The sequence below is a fragment of the Aythya ferina genome (assembly GCF_964211825.1).
Source record: "Aythya ferina genome assembly, chromosome: Z".
NCBI lineage: Eukaryota > Metazoa > Chordata > Aves > Anseriformes > Anatidae > Aythya > Aythya ferina.
Genome location: NC_140299.1, coordinates 39,324,230 through 39,341,003, shown reverse-complemented (window position 1 = coordinate 39,341,003; position 16,774 = coordinate 39,324,230). Strand labels below are relative to the sequence as shown.

General features: G+C 37.8%; 1 protein-coding gene across 1 annotated transcript in view; it reads left to right on the top strand.

The window, feature by feature from the left end:
* Window positions 1-16,774, top strand: part of TMC1 (transmembrane channel like 1) — a gene marked incomplete at both ends in the record, with an annotated part of 67,399 nt that overhangs the window by 6,204 nt on the left and 44,421 nt on the right. The window contains 3 exons of the mRNA XM_084504646.1: window positions 368-508; window positions 12,017-12,107; window positions 13,442-13,523. Coding sequence (XP_084360772.1) covers window positions 368-508; window positions 12,017-12,107; window positions 13,442-13,523 — 314 coding nt within the window. The remainder of the gene's footprint in view (window positions 1-367; window positions 509-12,016; window positions 12,108-13,441; window positions 13,524-16,774) is intronic.

Below are 16,774 nucleotides of genomic sequence, written 5' to 3'. Positions count from 1 at the left end.
AAAAATTTGCTTTTATTGTATTTGTTTTAAAACTTCATAAATATATAAAAATATTCTATTAGGTATTGCAAGTTTGGGTTGGACTCTGAGGAGGCTTGTTACTCCTGCAGGACACTTACACCAAAGGAAAAGTCATTCTTCATCTGTAGTTTCATTGTTCTGGATGTAGTGCTGGTTCAGCTTTGGCTCTGCACTTCATGTGCAAGTTTTGCCTTTGATAAAGTGTAGGCAAAACCTTCACTGCAGCAGGGAAGGCATTTTCTAGGTGTCAGAGTTTACAAAAATTAACACCATGTATGCACTTCACTGAAAACTTTTTTCTCTCCTGAGTTTTGGTGATGGTTTTTATTCTCACTTTTATCTGAAGCTCTGATTCTGACTCTGAGGAGGAGCCAATTACAGAGGAAGAATTGGCCAAGCTGAAAGAAGAGGTAGAAGAAAAAAAGAAGCTAATTGCAACATTGCGAAACAAGCCATGGAAGATGAAAAAGAAGTTGGCAGTCCTGAAGTATGGTTTGACTTTCGTAATGAATATCTGCAACCCTGCTTTTTACTGTGCAATATTTTTTCTAAACTTTCACTTTGTTTCAACACCTACAGACAAATTTACCTCAAATTATCTCTGGTATCTCCTTTCCAGGCTGTGCTTTCAGATAAAGTAGAGGTTAATGGCATTGCAGACCAGTGCTTTCTTGTCTCTGTCAGATATGAAAAACTCAAGTCTTTTTTGTTTGCTTTTTTTTTTTTTTTTTAAGTTTCCATTACGACCTCCTGTAAAACCTTTTGTTTTCTACAGTTGTCAAATTTATGTTGGTAGCTTCTTCCACTGCTGTGTTTAATGTCTTATTAAGGAAAAATGATCCAATTTCATAAATACCCCAACATTACGTGAGCGAAGAGAGAGATTTTTTCTTTCTATCCTAACTTTCTTGGGAGAACAGATTTTTTTTTTTTTTTTAAACTTATCAAAAAGAAAACAAAGAAAACATGATTGGAATGTGAGCTTGAATTTCCATTAGTCAAGCTACATATAAATCTAGATTTTTTTCCTAGCAAATCTATCAATACATTTTCATTATGAAAAAAAATACATTTCAGTTAAATTATCAGTTAAATTTCCACCAATCACAAGAAATTGGGTTATTATTATTATTATTATTGCCAAAGCTGCTATGCTCCTGTGTTTTAAGTAGCTCATCCCCTGTGGTACTAACCAAGCAACAGCAAAATATATGGTTAGGCACAAGTAACAGGAAAAAGATGAGTTCTCCTCCAGACAGTTTTTTGTTTGGCAAGGAGACATGGACATAATGGAAGGAGACAGCATATGAAATATGTCTGTGTGGAACATCTATGATTGCTTTTTTCTAGAAAGTAAGATGAGCTTGGGGAGGATACCGTTGCAAAAGGAAAACTATGCACCAAGGTACTCCAAGGTACTCCAAATGAAAACAAACAAACAAAAAAACGTTTCCCTGTGAATGCTCAAAAACTTTTTACATTTTCATGACAAAATATGAAAAATACTTTTTTGCAGTATTTTGAAAAGCAAATATTAAGGTTGTATATGACTTTTTGTTCTTTACATTTTTTGAAAGAAAAACTAATTCGTTAGAACAACATTTTTGGGGGGAAAGATTTAATTTTCATCAATTTGCCTGCTTCTAAAAAGTGACAAAAATAAAATGTTTTTAAAACATTTCTAAAATTTTCTTTAGGAATTTTCAATGGATAATGTATTCTGTGGGTTGATTCAAATCCAGTTTCTTTTCCAAATGCAAACTAATTATAATATATGCATATTTTAAAGAAGTAAGCTTTGAAATTAGAATGTATAGGATGGGACACACATTTTCTACTTAGGTCTAGTGACAATTTTGTGAAAGATTAATCTTTTCCTTCATTTTTTTTTTTTTTTTTCTGAAAATCCATGGACGAGCAATTAATTTTAAAACTTAGTCACAGAACTGGTCACTTTGTAGAAAATGCCTTCTGTCAAAATGTGACTGAAACCCTGTCTGCTGAAATGGAATTCTTAATTGAGATGCACTACAAAATTAGACCAGCTCTAATTTCTAATTTGGATCCCCATGTCTAGAAAGATGCATTTTATTAGCCCCCCTGGTTATTTTCTGTAGAAGTGTGATGCAGAGTGTTCCTCTGCATTTTGGAGCTATACTATCACCTTCAGACTCTCATCTCAGCTTCAGACACGGTCAGGTCTCTATTGGTCTGAAGACATGAAAAGAGGTAGAAGGAAACCACTGAAAGGAATGAAAAGATGTTATGTGACAAACACCATTGCTTCTCTCCCCTAACAAGTGGACATGGCTGTGAACAGAGAGCATTGCAGTCCCTGCTGTTGAGAACCTGTGAATGGCTGGAGCCTAGACTTTTATCTCATTTCAGAGAAAAATATTTCAGAGAAAGCTCTTCAAAAGAGCTTTCTGGCATTTCTCATTTTCCTTTTGCTGATTTGAATTGTTTGTGAGCACCCTTATTTTGCCTTTTCTATAGGAGAAGATAACCATGCACTTTTCCCTTTGACACGTGCTACTTAGGACAGCATGAAATTAACTTAAGAGCCATCTGATAGTAATGACCATCAGTCATTATTTACAACACTGAAATTAAGAGAGAGAGGGTTAAAATATTGAAAAGATTTTTGAATTAGAAAAAGACACAAAAGAAAAATCTCATGGGATTGTTGCAAGTTGGATAAACTCTGAGGAAAGTTATCACAATTTACAGCTAAATGTTTGATTCGGGGGACTGCATCACTGTCTATGCATTCTTGATTGTTTTTTGAATAGATATGAAGCTAAAGGGAAGGTTCAAAAGCTGTGCTACTGTGTTTGGATCTGGAATACTAACCTAATTATTGGATAGATAAGGGTTTGTGCTCCATAATAGAAAGACTATTAATAGCTAGGTAGTTTACCTCTGCTAGAGAATTTTATTGAAGTTCATATAACCAGGCAATTGTACAAAGAATCCAGAAACATGCCAACTGTGGTCTCAGTTTAAGACTGTATCACAAGACAATTAACAAACTATCGAAACAAACAAGATGATGATAGGAAACAAAGCAAAACAACAACAAAACAGCAGACAATTCTCAGGTTTTGGCCTTTCAAAGGAATTCCAATTAAATACTGTAAAGACAACAATGAAAACTTACTAGTTTTTATAAATAATCCAAGGAGCACAGCAATCTCTTCATATACCAAGGACAAATCTTTCTTCTTCTCTTTCTTTTACATTTTTTTTTCTGTTTTCTCTCTTTCTTTCTTGCTCTTTTTTTTTTTTTTTTTTTCCCCAGGATTTTATCAAAGAATCCAATGAGACAGATAAGTAGAAAGAAAACACATATATGTATATATACGTATTATATACGGAAATATATCCGTATTATAGACGGAAATTTCTCATCTTTGGATGGGATGTCTAAACTCCAATGAATTTGTGTTTCAAGTTTGTTGACATGGGCATTTCAGGATTTTTACTAGCAGTCCTGGAGGCCAGCCTGGCTGTCCTGAAGGTTGGCTGGGTATTGAATAACACTGTAATTTGCCCATCATTATTGCTGAACTGCTCTCAAGTGAGCTATGCCTGGCAACAGCTGTTTTGCAGTCAGCTTTTAGCCAATATTTCTAAGATTTGGAAAAGTCCTGGGTGATCAATATTGATATGACATTTGTTTTTAATGAGTTTTTTGATCTTGGTCACTGAAACCTTCCTGAACTGTTACTGAAAAATGTGAGCAATCCACTTGAATCCTGTTCATTAACAGCAACCTCTGAGAGCTGTAATTCATCCTTTCTGTGCAACACTGAAGTGCCCAAAGTACTGTACACCTAGCACTTTGTGAGCTGTAACTCCACACCTAGTATTAATAATTAACTCAGGCTTCTCTGGGACAATAATGCTGGGCCCCATGCAACATTTACTAGTTCCTTTTGTCTGTAATTCAATTAATAAGGCTTCTCTGAAGCCTCTTTAAATTCACAGTTAGCTAACGGGGCACACTTTGGCCTGTCTTGTGATATAGATAATTTACCTATAACACATGATACCAGCGATTACAAAGCTCAGTTTTGTCACCCTGTGTTGCTTTTGACACGTCCTCATGTTGGTGAAGTTGCACTGCTTCCAAGTGGTTGTGTGCATATTTGCGTGTGGTTTTTGGTCATTGCTGAGGTTTCTAAAATAGTTGTACTGGTTTAAGATTAATTTATATTTCTTGACCATTCTACCTGTCTTCATATTTTATTTTTAGAACAAAAGAAATGGAGAAAAGGGCAAAATGTGGAAAAACTCTGTTGGGATGATATACAAAGAATATACAAATATTATTATTATTATTTTTTTTTTTTTTTTTTTTTTTTTTTTTCCTGAGGTGGACTGGACGTCAGGGCAGAAAGCTGAATTAAATAAAATATTGAATTATATTTAACAGAGATGAGCACGTGTCACAGACACTGACTGGAAAGGACAGTCCCTGACTGAATGCTGAAGCTTTAAGTAGACACTGGGGTTTTTCTTAGCCTGCAAATCATAGAATTTAGGAGTAGCCCAGTGGGACCAACAGACTGCAGAGCTGTTGAGGGAAGAATTGATGAGGGAAGAAGGAAAACGTTTTTTGTTTGATATCTCCAGCAAAATAATATAGTTCTGTTTTTTGTTGTTGTTGTTGTTGTTGTTGTTGTTGTTGTTGTTTTTTTGTATTGTTTCCTTTTCCTTGTACATAACTGCATACACCTTCTCTGCCTCCTTCAGCTACAGGCCGTCTTTCAAGCTCTGCCTCTGCACTGAATTTGCTTTTTCAGATATTTCTTTAAAATTCTGATTGGAACTTTACATAGAATCATATTGTTATTGAGATTTGCTTTTAATTGCCAATTACATATGTTCTTTATATTAGTCATTCAGATATTCATGGATGCAGCTAACAGATAATTTGCTATGAGGCACATAACTCCTCTATATGTCTGCAAGTGATGACATTCCCTTATTAAGACCTAATCTCTCTAAATAAGCAGTACAAAAATGTTCTTTAAAATATTATTGGTAAAGAAAAATCTACCACGTACACAAAAAGGTAAGACATGTTTGAAGATAATCAAAGATAACTTGATTTCACTTATTTCAATTGCAAGAGGACTTTCATTTTCTCTTAAAAAAAAAAAAAAAAAGAATTTCATTTATTCTAACTGCATAATAATGCAATATAGCATGTTCCACCTTATTTACATGTGCTACTCTATTAACTTTTGGCTATTTATTTATTTATTAACTACTTGGCTATTATTTCACATGAATAAGAATCACAGAATCACAGAATCACAGAATTTCTAGGTTGGAAGAGACCTCAAGATCATCGAGTCCAACCTCTGACCTAACGCTAACAGTCCCCACTAAACCATATCACTAAGCTCTACATCTAAACGTCTTTTGAAGACTTCCAGGGATGTTGACTCCATCACCTCCCTGGGCAGCCTGTTCCAATGCCTAACAACCCTTTCAGTAAAGAAGTTCTTCCTAACATCTAACCTAAAACTCCCCTGGCTCAACTTAAGCCCATTCCCCCTCGTCCTGTCACCAGGCACGTGAGAGAACAGACCAACCCCCACCTCGCTACAGCCTCCCTTGAGGTACCTATATAGAGAGATAAGGTCGCCCCTGATCCTCCTTTTCTCCAGGCTGAACAAGCCCAGCTCCCTCAGCCGCTCCTCGTAGGACTTGTTCTCCAGGCCCCTCACCAGCTTTGTCGCCCTTCTCTGCACCCGCTCAAGCAGCTCGATGTCCTTCTTGTTGCGAAGGGCCCAAAACTGAACACAGTACTCGAGGTGCGGCCTCACCAGAGCTGAGTACAGGGGGATGATCACCTCCCTAGCCCTGCTGGTCACACTGTTCCTGATACAAGCCAGGATGCCGTTGGCCTTCTTGGCCACCTGAGCACACTGCTGGCTCATATTCAGCTGACTATCCACCATCACTCCCAGGTTCTTCTCTGCCTGGCAGCTCTCTAACCATTCCTCTCCCAGCCTGTAGCTCTGCTTGGGGTTATTGCGCCCCAGGTGCAGGACCCGGCACTTGGCCTTGTTGAACTTCATGCAGTTGACCTCAGCCCATCAGTGCAGCCTATTCAGATCCTCCTGCAGAGCTTTCCTACCCTCAAGCAGATCGACACACGCACCTAACTTGGTGTCATCTGCGAACTTACTGAGGGTGCACTCGATGCCCTCGTCCAGATCATCAATAAAGATATTAAAGAGGACCGGCCCCAGCACCGAGCTCTGGGGGACGCCACTAGTGACTGGCCTCCAACTGGACTTGACTCCATTCACCACGACTCTTTGGGCCCGGCTATCCAGCCAGTTTTTAACCCAATGAAGCGTGCGCCAGTCCAAGCCAAGAGCAGCCAGTTTCTTGAGGAGAATGCTGTGGGAGACGGTGTCAAAAGCCTTGCTGAAGTCAAGGTAGACCACATCCACAGCCTTTCCCTCGTCCACCCAGTGCATCACTTTGTCATAGAAGGAGATCAGGTTCGTCAAGCAGGATCTGCCTTTCATAAACCCATGCTGACTGGGCCTGATCGCCTGCTTGCCCTGCAAGTGCTGCGTGATGACTCTCAGGAGGATCTGCTCCATGAGCTTCCCTGGTACTGAGGTCAAACTGACAGGCCTGTAGTTTCCCGGGTCTGCCCTCCGGCCCTTCTTGTAGATGGACGTCACATTTGCTAGCCGCCAGTCAACTGGGACCTCCCCCAATCGCCAGGACTGCTGATAAATGATGGACAGTGGCTTGGCCAGCTCCTCTGACAGTTCTTTCAGTACCCTTGGGTGGATCCCATCCAGCCCCATCGACTTGTGCACATCCAAGTGCCGTAGCAGGTCACCAACCAGTTCTTCGTGGATAGTGAGGGCCACATCCTGCTCCCCATCCCCTTCCACCAGCTCAGGGTACTGAGTATCCAGAGAACAACCGGTATTGCCGCTAAAGACTGAGGCGAAGAAGGCATTAAGCACCTCCGCCTTTTCCTCATCTCTTGTAACTAAGTTTCCCCCCGCATCCAGTAAAGGATGGAGATTCTCCTTAGTCCTCCTTTTTGTGTTGATGTATTTATAGAAACGTTTTTTGTTATCTTTAACGGCAGTAGCCAGATTGAGCTCCAGATGAGCTTTGGCCTTCCTAATATTGTCCCTGCACAGCCTCGCTACATCCTTAAAGTCCTCCCTAGTGGCCTGCCCACTTTTCCAAAGATTATAAACCCTCTTTTTTCTCCTAAGATCAAGCCACAATTCTCTGTTGAGCCAGGCTGGTCTTCTTCCCCGCCAGCTCGTCTTTGGGCACGTGGGGACAGACCGTTCCTGCGCCATTAAGATTTCCCTCTTGAAGAGCCTTCCTGGACCCCTCTGCCCTTCAGAACCGCCTCCCAAGGGACCCCACCAACTAGTGTCCTCAGCAGCTCAAAGTCAGCCCTCCGAAAGTCCAATACAGCGGTTTTACTGGTCCCCTTCCTGGCCTCGCCAAGAATAGTGAACTCCACCATTGCGTGGTCACTCTGCCCAAGACAGCTCCCGACAATCACATCCTCCACCAGTCCTTCTCTGTTTGTGAAGAGAAGGTCTAGCGGGGCACCACCCCTGGTAGGTTCACTAACCAGCTGCGTCAGGAAGCTATCTTCCAAGCTCTCCAGAAACCTCCTAGACTGCTTTCTCAGGGCTGTGTTGTGCTTCCAGGATATGTCAGGGAAGTTGAAGTCCCCCACGAGAACAAGTGCTGAAGATTTTGCAACTTCTGTCAGCTGCCTGTAGAATTCCTCATCCGTCTCCTCATCCTGGTTCGGCGGTCTATAGCAGACCCCGACCAGGACACTAGCCTTGTTGTCCCTGCCGATCCTAACCCAAAGGGACTCGACCTTGTCATTCCCAGCCTCGAGTTCTACAACCTCGAAAGACTCTCTAATATAGAGAGGCACCACCCCTTCTGTGCTGCCTGTCCTTTCTGAAGAGCGTATAGCCAGGCATTGCAGCACTCCAGTCATGAGACTGGTCCCACCACGTCTCTGTGATGGCAACCAAGTCGTAGCCTGCCTGCTGCGCGATGGCTTCCAGCTCCTCCTGTTTGTTACCCATGCTGCGTGCATTGGTGTAGATGCACTTCAGCTGGGCCATTGCCTTATCCTCCGGCCTTGCCATTGTTCCCCCTGGCACAGCCCCAACAATCCTAGCTTCAGCCCCATCCCCCTTCCTACCTAGTTTAAAGCCCTCTCAATGAGCCCTGCCAGCTCCTGGCCCAGGATCCTTTTTCCCCTAAAAGATAGGGACCCGTCTGCGGCCATCAGGCCAGGTGCTGAGTAAAGTGCCCCATGATCGAAAAACCCAAGATTTCTGCGTTGGCACCAGTCCCAGAGCCACGTGTTTAACAGGTGGGCTTTCCGTGTCCTCTCTGTACCCCTCCCTGCCACCGTAGGGATGGACGAAAACACCACCTGCACTCCCGCTCCATCCAGTAACCGACCCAGCCTCCTAAAGTCTCGTCTGATAGCCTTCAGGCTTCTCTCTTCAATGTTGTCACTGCCCACCTGGACTATCAAGAAAGGATAATAGTCAGAGGGGTGCACCAGGTTGGGAAGCTAAGAAATATTAATATCCACATTTTTTATGCATGTTTGAAATATCTTCTTATTATAGTCATTGTGAAATATACACTAAGAGTTATACTAATACCAAAAGCCATGCTGTTTTGTAACTGGATTAGAAGGTAAATACAGTCAAAATGGAAAATTAAAATAATTTTATAAATCCACCATTTGGAGTTAATTGAATCTTTTGTGGTTTATACAATGCATTTTTAAGTACAGACCAAACAATATATAAAAGCATGAAAGGAGTTGCCTCACATTTCATTCATGAAATAAAAAGAAGCTTTGCAAACTTATTTCATGCATGGTTACAACCATTTTTGTGCTCCAGTCTTCTGTGTGTATGTCAGTTAACTGCATGTACAAAATAACCAGTGGGAATTTGAACTACTATCAGACAGTTGTCTGTTTTGGCTGTTTTGTAATGATGAATTTAGTCTTGTGAAGGACAATGAAGTGAAAATATGAGAAAAATGGATTATAAATCAGTCACATATAGAAGAGGCTTATAATAGTTCTGTAAACAGTGCACACTAGAACAGGGTAGCGTTGGAAGAGAGGGAGAGAAGAAACCACAGACACTGGTGGGGCAAAACCAAAGGAAGCATTCAGGAAAGTTATCAGCATTAACCATGGGAATCTGGATCACCACCTTCAAAAAGCAATATTTTGGTTTGTTGTAGAAAGCCAGAAAACTGAGTAAAAGCTTAAATACTACAAAAATCTAACTTTGAGTCAGAAAAGTAAAAGAAATACTGTTTGTTTTTTTTTTTGTTTGTTTGTTTTTATGTACAAAAACTTGTAAAAAGACATTTCAAACAAGCAAACACAAAGCTTAGATTGAGAATTTGGAATAAATTCTTTTATGACTTTCACTGTGGAAAATTCTTTTTAGTTCTGGCTTAGAATAATTTTACCATACAACAAGTTTGTGGAGAACTGTGTTCAGCCACAGAGGCAAACTGCGTTCATATCCACCATGGAGAATTTTAAGTGACTTAATGGTTGTTTTTATATTATCCCCTTAATTTTCAAATTTATTGCTTCGCTTGAAACAAAACAAACCAACCAAACAAAAACCCAACAATCCCAAAGCCTACCTTTTGAAATCTTAATGTTCTGCAGCTTAACTATATATAGTTATTAACTATATATAGTTATTAACTATATATAGCTAGTTATTAACTATATATAGTTAGTGACTGAAAATATACATGTATGTTTTCTAAAGTTCTGCAGACTTTGATTTCAGTAACTTTTCATGAACTAGCTTGCATTACATGGTGATAGAAATGATGGTATAAAGCTTTTCTTTTAAGCAAAAATATGATGTGGTGACTTAGCTAGCTACATGCCCAGTTTATTGATACTGGTTGATGTTATGGTATGGCTCCAGCAGTGACTGTGGAGTTTATGAGGACGCTGCCACCTACTGTTAAGATTGCCTTATATGTCTCCAGACAGTGCAGTAAGATTTTAAATCATGACGTCATGGATTTAATTGCGACTCTTGGACACTTTTCTTAAAGATGGAAGAATCTATTTTCTTTCATTTATTTGAGATGGCTAGAATGTAAAAGTAGAATTATTTTGCAAGTCAAAGTGAGAGAATGAGATGTAAGCCAGAATATCTCTGAAAAACCTGAGTGACTTGGAAAATGCTAGGGTCTCAATCACTGTCAATGTTAGCTAAGTACTGAAAAATCAGAATCAGAGAACCAGAATATGAATGTGATCCAGAATCACAGAATAAGTATAATGTGATGCAGAAGCACAAAGTAAGAGATCTCAAGAGCCTTAAAAAGACTGACTATATTTCTGAGGAGCAATTGGAAGTGGTGAGGAGGAGATAGTACATATGAATGTGCATGTCTGAAGGGGTAGCTGTGTGATTTTTTCATTTTTAAACTGAGTCTGTGCATGCCTTTTGGCACAGGAAAGAATATAAAAATAAAAATAATAAAAAAGGACTATCTTGGAACCCATGTCACAACTTTTTTTTTTTTTTTGTGTGTGTGTGTGTGTGTGTGTGTGTGTGTGTGTGTGTGTAGCCTGAATCCTTAAAGGAGAAAACTAGAAAATTGGTGAAAAAAATCATGCTGTAATCTTGTGGCTGTCAGGAGAACTGACACTTGTCCTTGTCCTGATGCCTCACCATTTAGATTTAGGTGTGAGTGGGAAGGTGAGAGTGCTCAGAGAGCTATCAAAGAGTGAAAGTTGAATTCAGTAATTCAATCTGAATCATCTGGAAAACAAATATTTATTGGGAGCCTTGGTACTGGGAGGTAAAGAGAGTAGTGTGATGGGTGTCTAGTTTTTACAGGTCTTCAAAAGAAAATAAAAAAATTACCCTAAGCATCTGTAGTTACTAAATCTACAGTATTATACAATAAAAACATAGTATTTTATAAGATGCAGAAATTTTAGCCCTGAGTTGAGAGGAATTTTGATGTGGCTAATAGCATTCTTCACATATTACTTTAATTCTCTTTTATCACAGCAACACCACTGTACTGCAAAGCCAATGTGAGATTTTGCAGTTTGACACAATCTTTTTGCTTGCTCATATGCGTAAAATCTGTGAGCAGCAGATATAAACGTGATAATTATTTTCACTCAGTGTCTAAAGAAGCATCTCTAGAGGAATGTACATCCCAATTAACATTTTCCCAATATTTTTTCCCAAATGCTTAGTGTAGTATTTAGTATAATATAGAGTGCTCTGCAGTTGTCCAGTGTGATGATACAGTAGTTGTACAGCGAGAATACACTGACAGATAAGAATTCTTACTCCATTTGCCAGTGTTTTAGGGAAGGATAAGTGACTTTTAGGGCATATTTTGTCAATAGAGAGATACATGAAAGTCATGCTTATAAATGAAGATGAGATGAAATGGAGGAAATACTAGTACATTATTGGCCTTACATGTTTATTATTTTAATCCATGGACACCATACCTTTTAAAACAATTTTAAAAATCTTTCCAAATTTGTGTCATCAATTTGTGTTCTATATCTTTATAAGCAAAATTTCAGTTTTTGGGGACCTCTACAAAATTTTTCTTTATAGTCAAAGATGATATATGCAGAAATTCTGAACAGCTGAATTAAACATAGTCTTGGGAAAGACAGGCACAGGGGAACCAAAGCTCTAGCATATATATATCTCTGAACTAAAATAAGAAAATAATTTTTTTCTTAGGCAGATGGACAACAGAATCTCAGAGCTTTTCTTTCTAAGCTTTACTAAGGGAACAAGTTCACACAAAACTCTATGAAGACTAGAAAAACTACATTATTGTGGTAGAGACAATCTTAAGTTTACTGCAGCATCATTTATATCTCTCACTTGCACTTATTTTCCAGGGAAGCCCAGCTTTTTGTTGAAAAGTTTGAAGGTGCTCTTGGAAAAGGAAAAGGAAAAAAATTCTATGCATACAAAGTGATGATGACCAAGGTAAGTATGTACTAGCTTTCTGTAATGCAGAAGGGGAGACTTTTGAAGATTACTGCCACATGTACCCATCTTCTATATTTGAAATTTAACACTTCTGTTTGCACTGTTCTTACATGTAATAATTTCAAATGCAAGCTCACAATTTGATTGAGACATATATCAAGACAAAAATGAACTGTCTTTCAAGACCTGCACTTATCTGGTCATGTATTTAGTAAAAGTTATTTTTTTCTTGGCACAAATTATGTTTGTCTGTTTACTGGATCCTAAGACCTGTCTTTCTCTTGATCTTGTGAAAGATCAGAAAGTGTTGTTTTTGTCCCACAGAAAAAATACTGGGGCATCTCCACTAAGCCAAGAGCTATATCCTAGATATATTACAGAAAGCAATACAGCTCTGTAGAATTGTGACTGAAAGGCTGAATGGTGGTTGCCGGTCCACATTATATGAGTTCTGGCAGGATTTACTTTGGCCTAAGTCGTACATGGTGCCATGGACTAAATATCCACTTCTAGACTACAGATAAGTTTTATGCTTAAAAAGCTTGATTTTATGCTCTGACACAGCTTTAAAGTGCAAAGATATGTGCTGTAAATTGGGATGATTTTGGAGATTCACTGGGGAAAAAAACAAACAAACAAACAACAACAAACAACAATAAAGCAAAACAAACAAACAAAAAACACATTCCTGATCTAAACTAAAATGATGATGCAGAATAACGTTAATCACATTTGGCAAGACACATTTTAATCTGCCCAGCATCATCTTTAGGTAGACTGGCTTTTCTGCAGGCAGGTGTGTAGTCAAATCTTATTAGCATTAATATTCACACAAATAAATAATTAGGCTTTCAAACTCAGATGTGCACCAGAAGCTCAATTACAGAAGTTATAGTTATCCGTTAGATAAAATACTGAGTAGAGTAATTGCAATTAAATGACACAGTTTGAGCTCCAAATCTGAATTTTGAATATCAAAGGAAAGAACAAATTAAAACAGAAACAATAAAAAAAAAAAAAAAGGAAAATAGAAAAAAAAAGACAAAAAAAATGGCATGAAAAGAATGGATTCTTTTTTCATTTGGATTATTTTTTCAAATGGATCATTTTTCTTGTGGAAGACATAGGGACTTCATGCAAAGCCAGTAGGAAACATACTCAGAGGAAATAAAAGAAGATACTTTTACCTAGTGTTCCTGTTGCAGTGGGCTCTGCCAAAGGATGCTCTGCATAAGGGTTTTCATTAGCTCAAGTGGAAAATGCACATCTGGGGTCACAGATTATATATATATTTTTTTTTTGGTATGTTTTTAATATGTAACCCTTTTCAGAAATGGATGAAATTCCAAAGAGATTTTGAGAATTTTAAGACAGCCTGCATACCCTGGGAAATGAAAATTAAGGAGATTGAGAGTAAGTACTTGTGAAAGGTAATAAAGAATAATATCTGTTATTGTATTTCTGATGTGTGTCAAAATTTTAAATTACTTTTCAGTGCTTTAGAAATATCTATAAATGTGTGGTATAAATGCAACAAGTATTTCTTCTTTCATTAATACTTATTAAGCTTTATATAATAGCTTGTTGAAAAGTTCCTTGAGAGAGTGTTAGCCAACTTAAGCAACTATGAACAGTGAACAATTGGGAACCAGTGTTAAATTTAATCCTGGAAAAGAGATATTAGGATTAGCTGTTGTCTACATTTACTTTGCTTGTATTTGTATTATAATAATTTCTGTGACTTTTGTTGTTGTTGGTGGTGTTTTATTTATTAAATTTATTTATTTTTTTCTTCATCATCTTGAGCCTAATGTTAGAGGTCTTACAAAGTTACTTCTCATTTTTAATCATATAATACAACATGGAGCAAAAATTAGTGGTCTTGGACATCACTACATATTAGACATAAATATAAGGAGAAGAATGTAGTTAGTCCAATGGATATGTTTCAGAGTAAGTTTTTGGCATAGGTTTTATTTGTCAGTTCCATGGATGAATTTAAACTGCATGTCTCTCTTTGAAGGAAATTTGGCTTCATAGGTACCTTACTGAGGTTCTGCCTCATGAATGCAGCTGAGAATGCAATAGTGCCTGACTTTAAAGAAGATGTCTTTTGGAGAAGCTGTGGGTTGCGTCAAAGTGCAATAGTCAGAAGAGAAGGAAAATGATGAATTGTGAATTCTGTGGAGTTTTGGACTACAAAATAACGTTTGAGGAGAACTTATATAATGTCCTTAAACATATGGTCTATGGATTGCTGAACAGATTATCTGTATACTTAGGGTGATGTTTAGGAGAAACTGCTGCTTGTGCATAGTTAAAGTCAAATTCAGCAGCAGGATGAACATGGTAGTTTATTGGTATGGGCACACAATAGACATCTTGAGGATGTGTGTGAATCATGTTTCTGCTAGTTTCCACAAAAAATGTAGTCCTGGAACAAGCCGTTCTTTTAGTAATGACTTTCAACAGACACTTTTATTTCTTTGTAAAATATGAATGCAAAAAGTGAAGTAGATGTTTATTCCAGTCTTGCTTTCACCTGGAAAAAAGCATAGCAGGATAATACCTTTTCATAATCTCAAGAGGTAGGATTGTGAAGTTTACTTTTTTTCTATTATATTTATTATTAGATTTGTTCATCTCATTGCTAATGCAAATTGTTTTTATTTGTAGAAACAATCTTCTATCTGAATACTAGTAAGTTAAGAAGTAGACTTAGATTACAGTTGAGTACAAAATTCTGTAGTCTAGAAAAAAGGCTTCAAGGAAAGCTCTGAAATACTGCATAAAAATACATTTTAAATCACAATTTATATGATTCTGGTTAACCCAAACAGTAGCTCTTAGCATGGACATCATATTAACAAATATACAGTACTGAGACCAAGGTAATCTTAATGATGACACTGATGAAATTGCCAACTCACAGATGAAAAGCATATTAAAAAGATATTAAAAAATAAGTGAGAGAAACTGAAATTGAAGAAAGCCAGTCAGTGTGTAAGGAAAGAGTATAAGGAAAGAGTGAATATTAAGATACATTGAGACATAGAAAACAGACTGAAAAAAGTCTGCTTCAAATTTGACCTGATTGTCACCTTAATGTATACATAGATAGGATATATATCAGTATTACAGTATTGGTAATACTCTAACAAGCTTAGTAAATGGATGTGTTCTTAATAATAGACCTGATTGACTTTTGACTCCTAGGTCACTGAGCCAATGGCTTTCTCTTTTAAGTTCAGTGCTTTGTAAAATGACAGTAATGGTACTGCCTTAAGCATGTAGTATCAGACAATGAACAGGATGTGTCTGATACTATTTATGAAGAATTCAACAATAATAGAACTTTGGTTGCTTAAAATTCCCTTGGGACCTGCAGAACATTGAACATCTGAGAGTATCTTGTTGGCACAGGTAACACCACACATGTAACCACTCAATCCTCCTGTACACCCGAAAGACTGAAGAGAGATTGAAGAAAGTGATTGAACATTGGGATTGGACACCAGGATCAATATTTAAAAAAGAGATACTGCTATTAGACAGCATTATGTTTGTGAATTCTTGGTCACGTTAGTTCCCGTAGGTTGTACTCTCATGGTAAAGTACAGTTGCATGAAGGAAATTGAACACGGTCTACACAACAGTTCATTTCCAGAGGAGACAGTACAATGAAATAAACTGTAAATTATATCACAGTGTGTAAAGTAGACTGTTTAGACTAGTCTTGGAAATCTAGTGATACAAAACGCTCTGGCACATTTCACTGCTACAGAACTGGGTCTCTACAACTGCTTTCCATATTGCTACACGGTACAGCATGTGAAAAATATTTTGTGTGTGTGCATGTGATAATTTTTTACCACCAGGACACGGAAGGGTATCTGGCATATTTCTTCCTCATTGTCAAAAGCAGGCATGGTTGCAGAGAGGTAGCAAATGAAATGTAAATTAAGTATGTCCTACATGACGGTGAAAGGTCAGTTAGGCACTACTGGGTAAGATTGCTTTGACGTAGCAAGAAATAGTGTACCAGTAAAACAATGTTAAAAGAAAAAAAAATGCTTTCTTTCATGCAAATGTAAAAGCATAGGTAGCTATGCTGCCCTACCATCACCGAATGATGCTGTAAAGCTGGTGGAAAAACATTATAATAAAAACACTTCATGAGAGCAATAGAACTGTTAAAAATCACATGAAGTCAGTAGAAATAGTATAGCTTTATGTAAAAGAAGTCAAATGAAGAATGGGTTGTACTGGTGCAAGTGCTGCACCATGCCTGTGCCTAGGAGTACTACTGAACTGAAAAATTCTTTGGGACATTGCTTGTACACTAGAAAGACCTAAGAAGAAAATCATTCATGCTAAGCAAGCTCTGTTGTGCCTATGGACCTGAAGCAGTGGGATTGCTAATGTTTAGACACTAAAATTCTCGAATTTTCCTTTCTGTAATAACTGTAATCTACAATATTATTTAATAATAGTAAATGAAATAAGTAAAAAGGATAAAGAAAAAAAAGGAATTACTAACTATTTTTAAGCCCTAGCAAGCAAACTTTTATCTTTAACCTTCCACTTAGTTTTGTAATATTGACCAGTATAATGAATAGGGACCTTGTTCTCTCAGCACTCTTCCATTGGGTCTGACTCTTTCA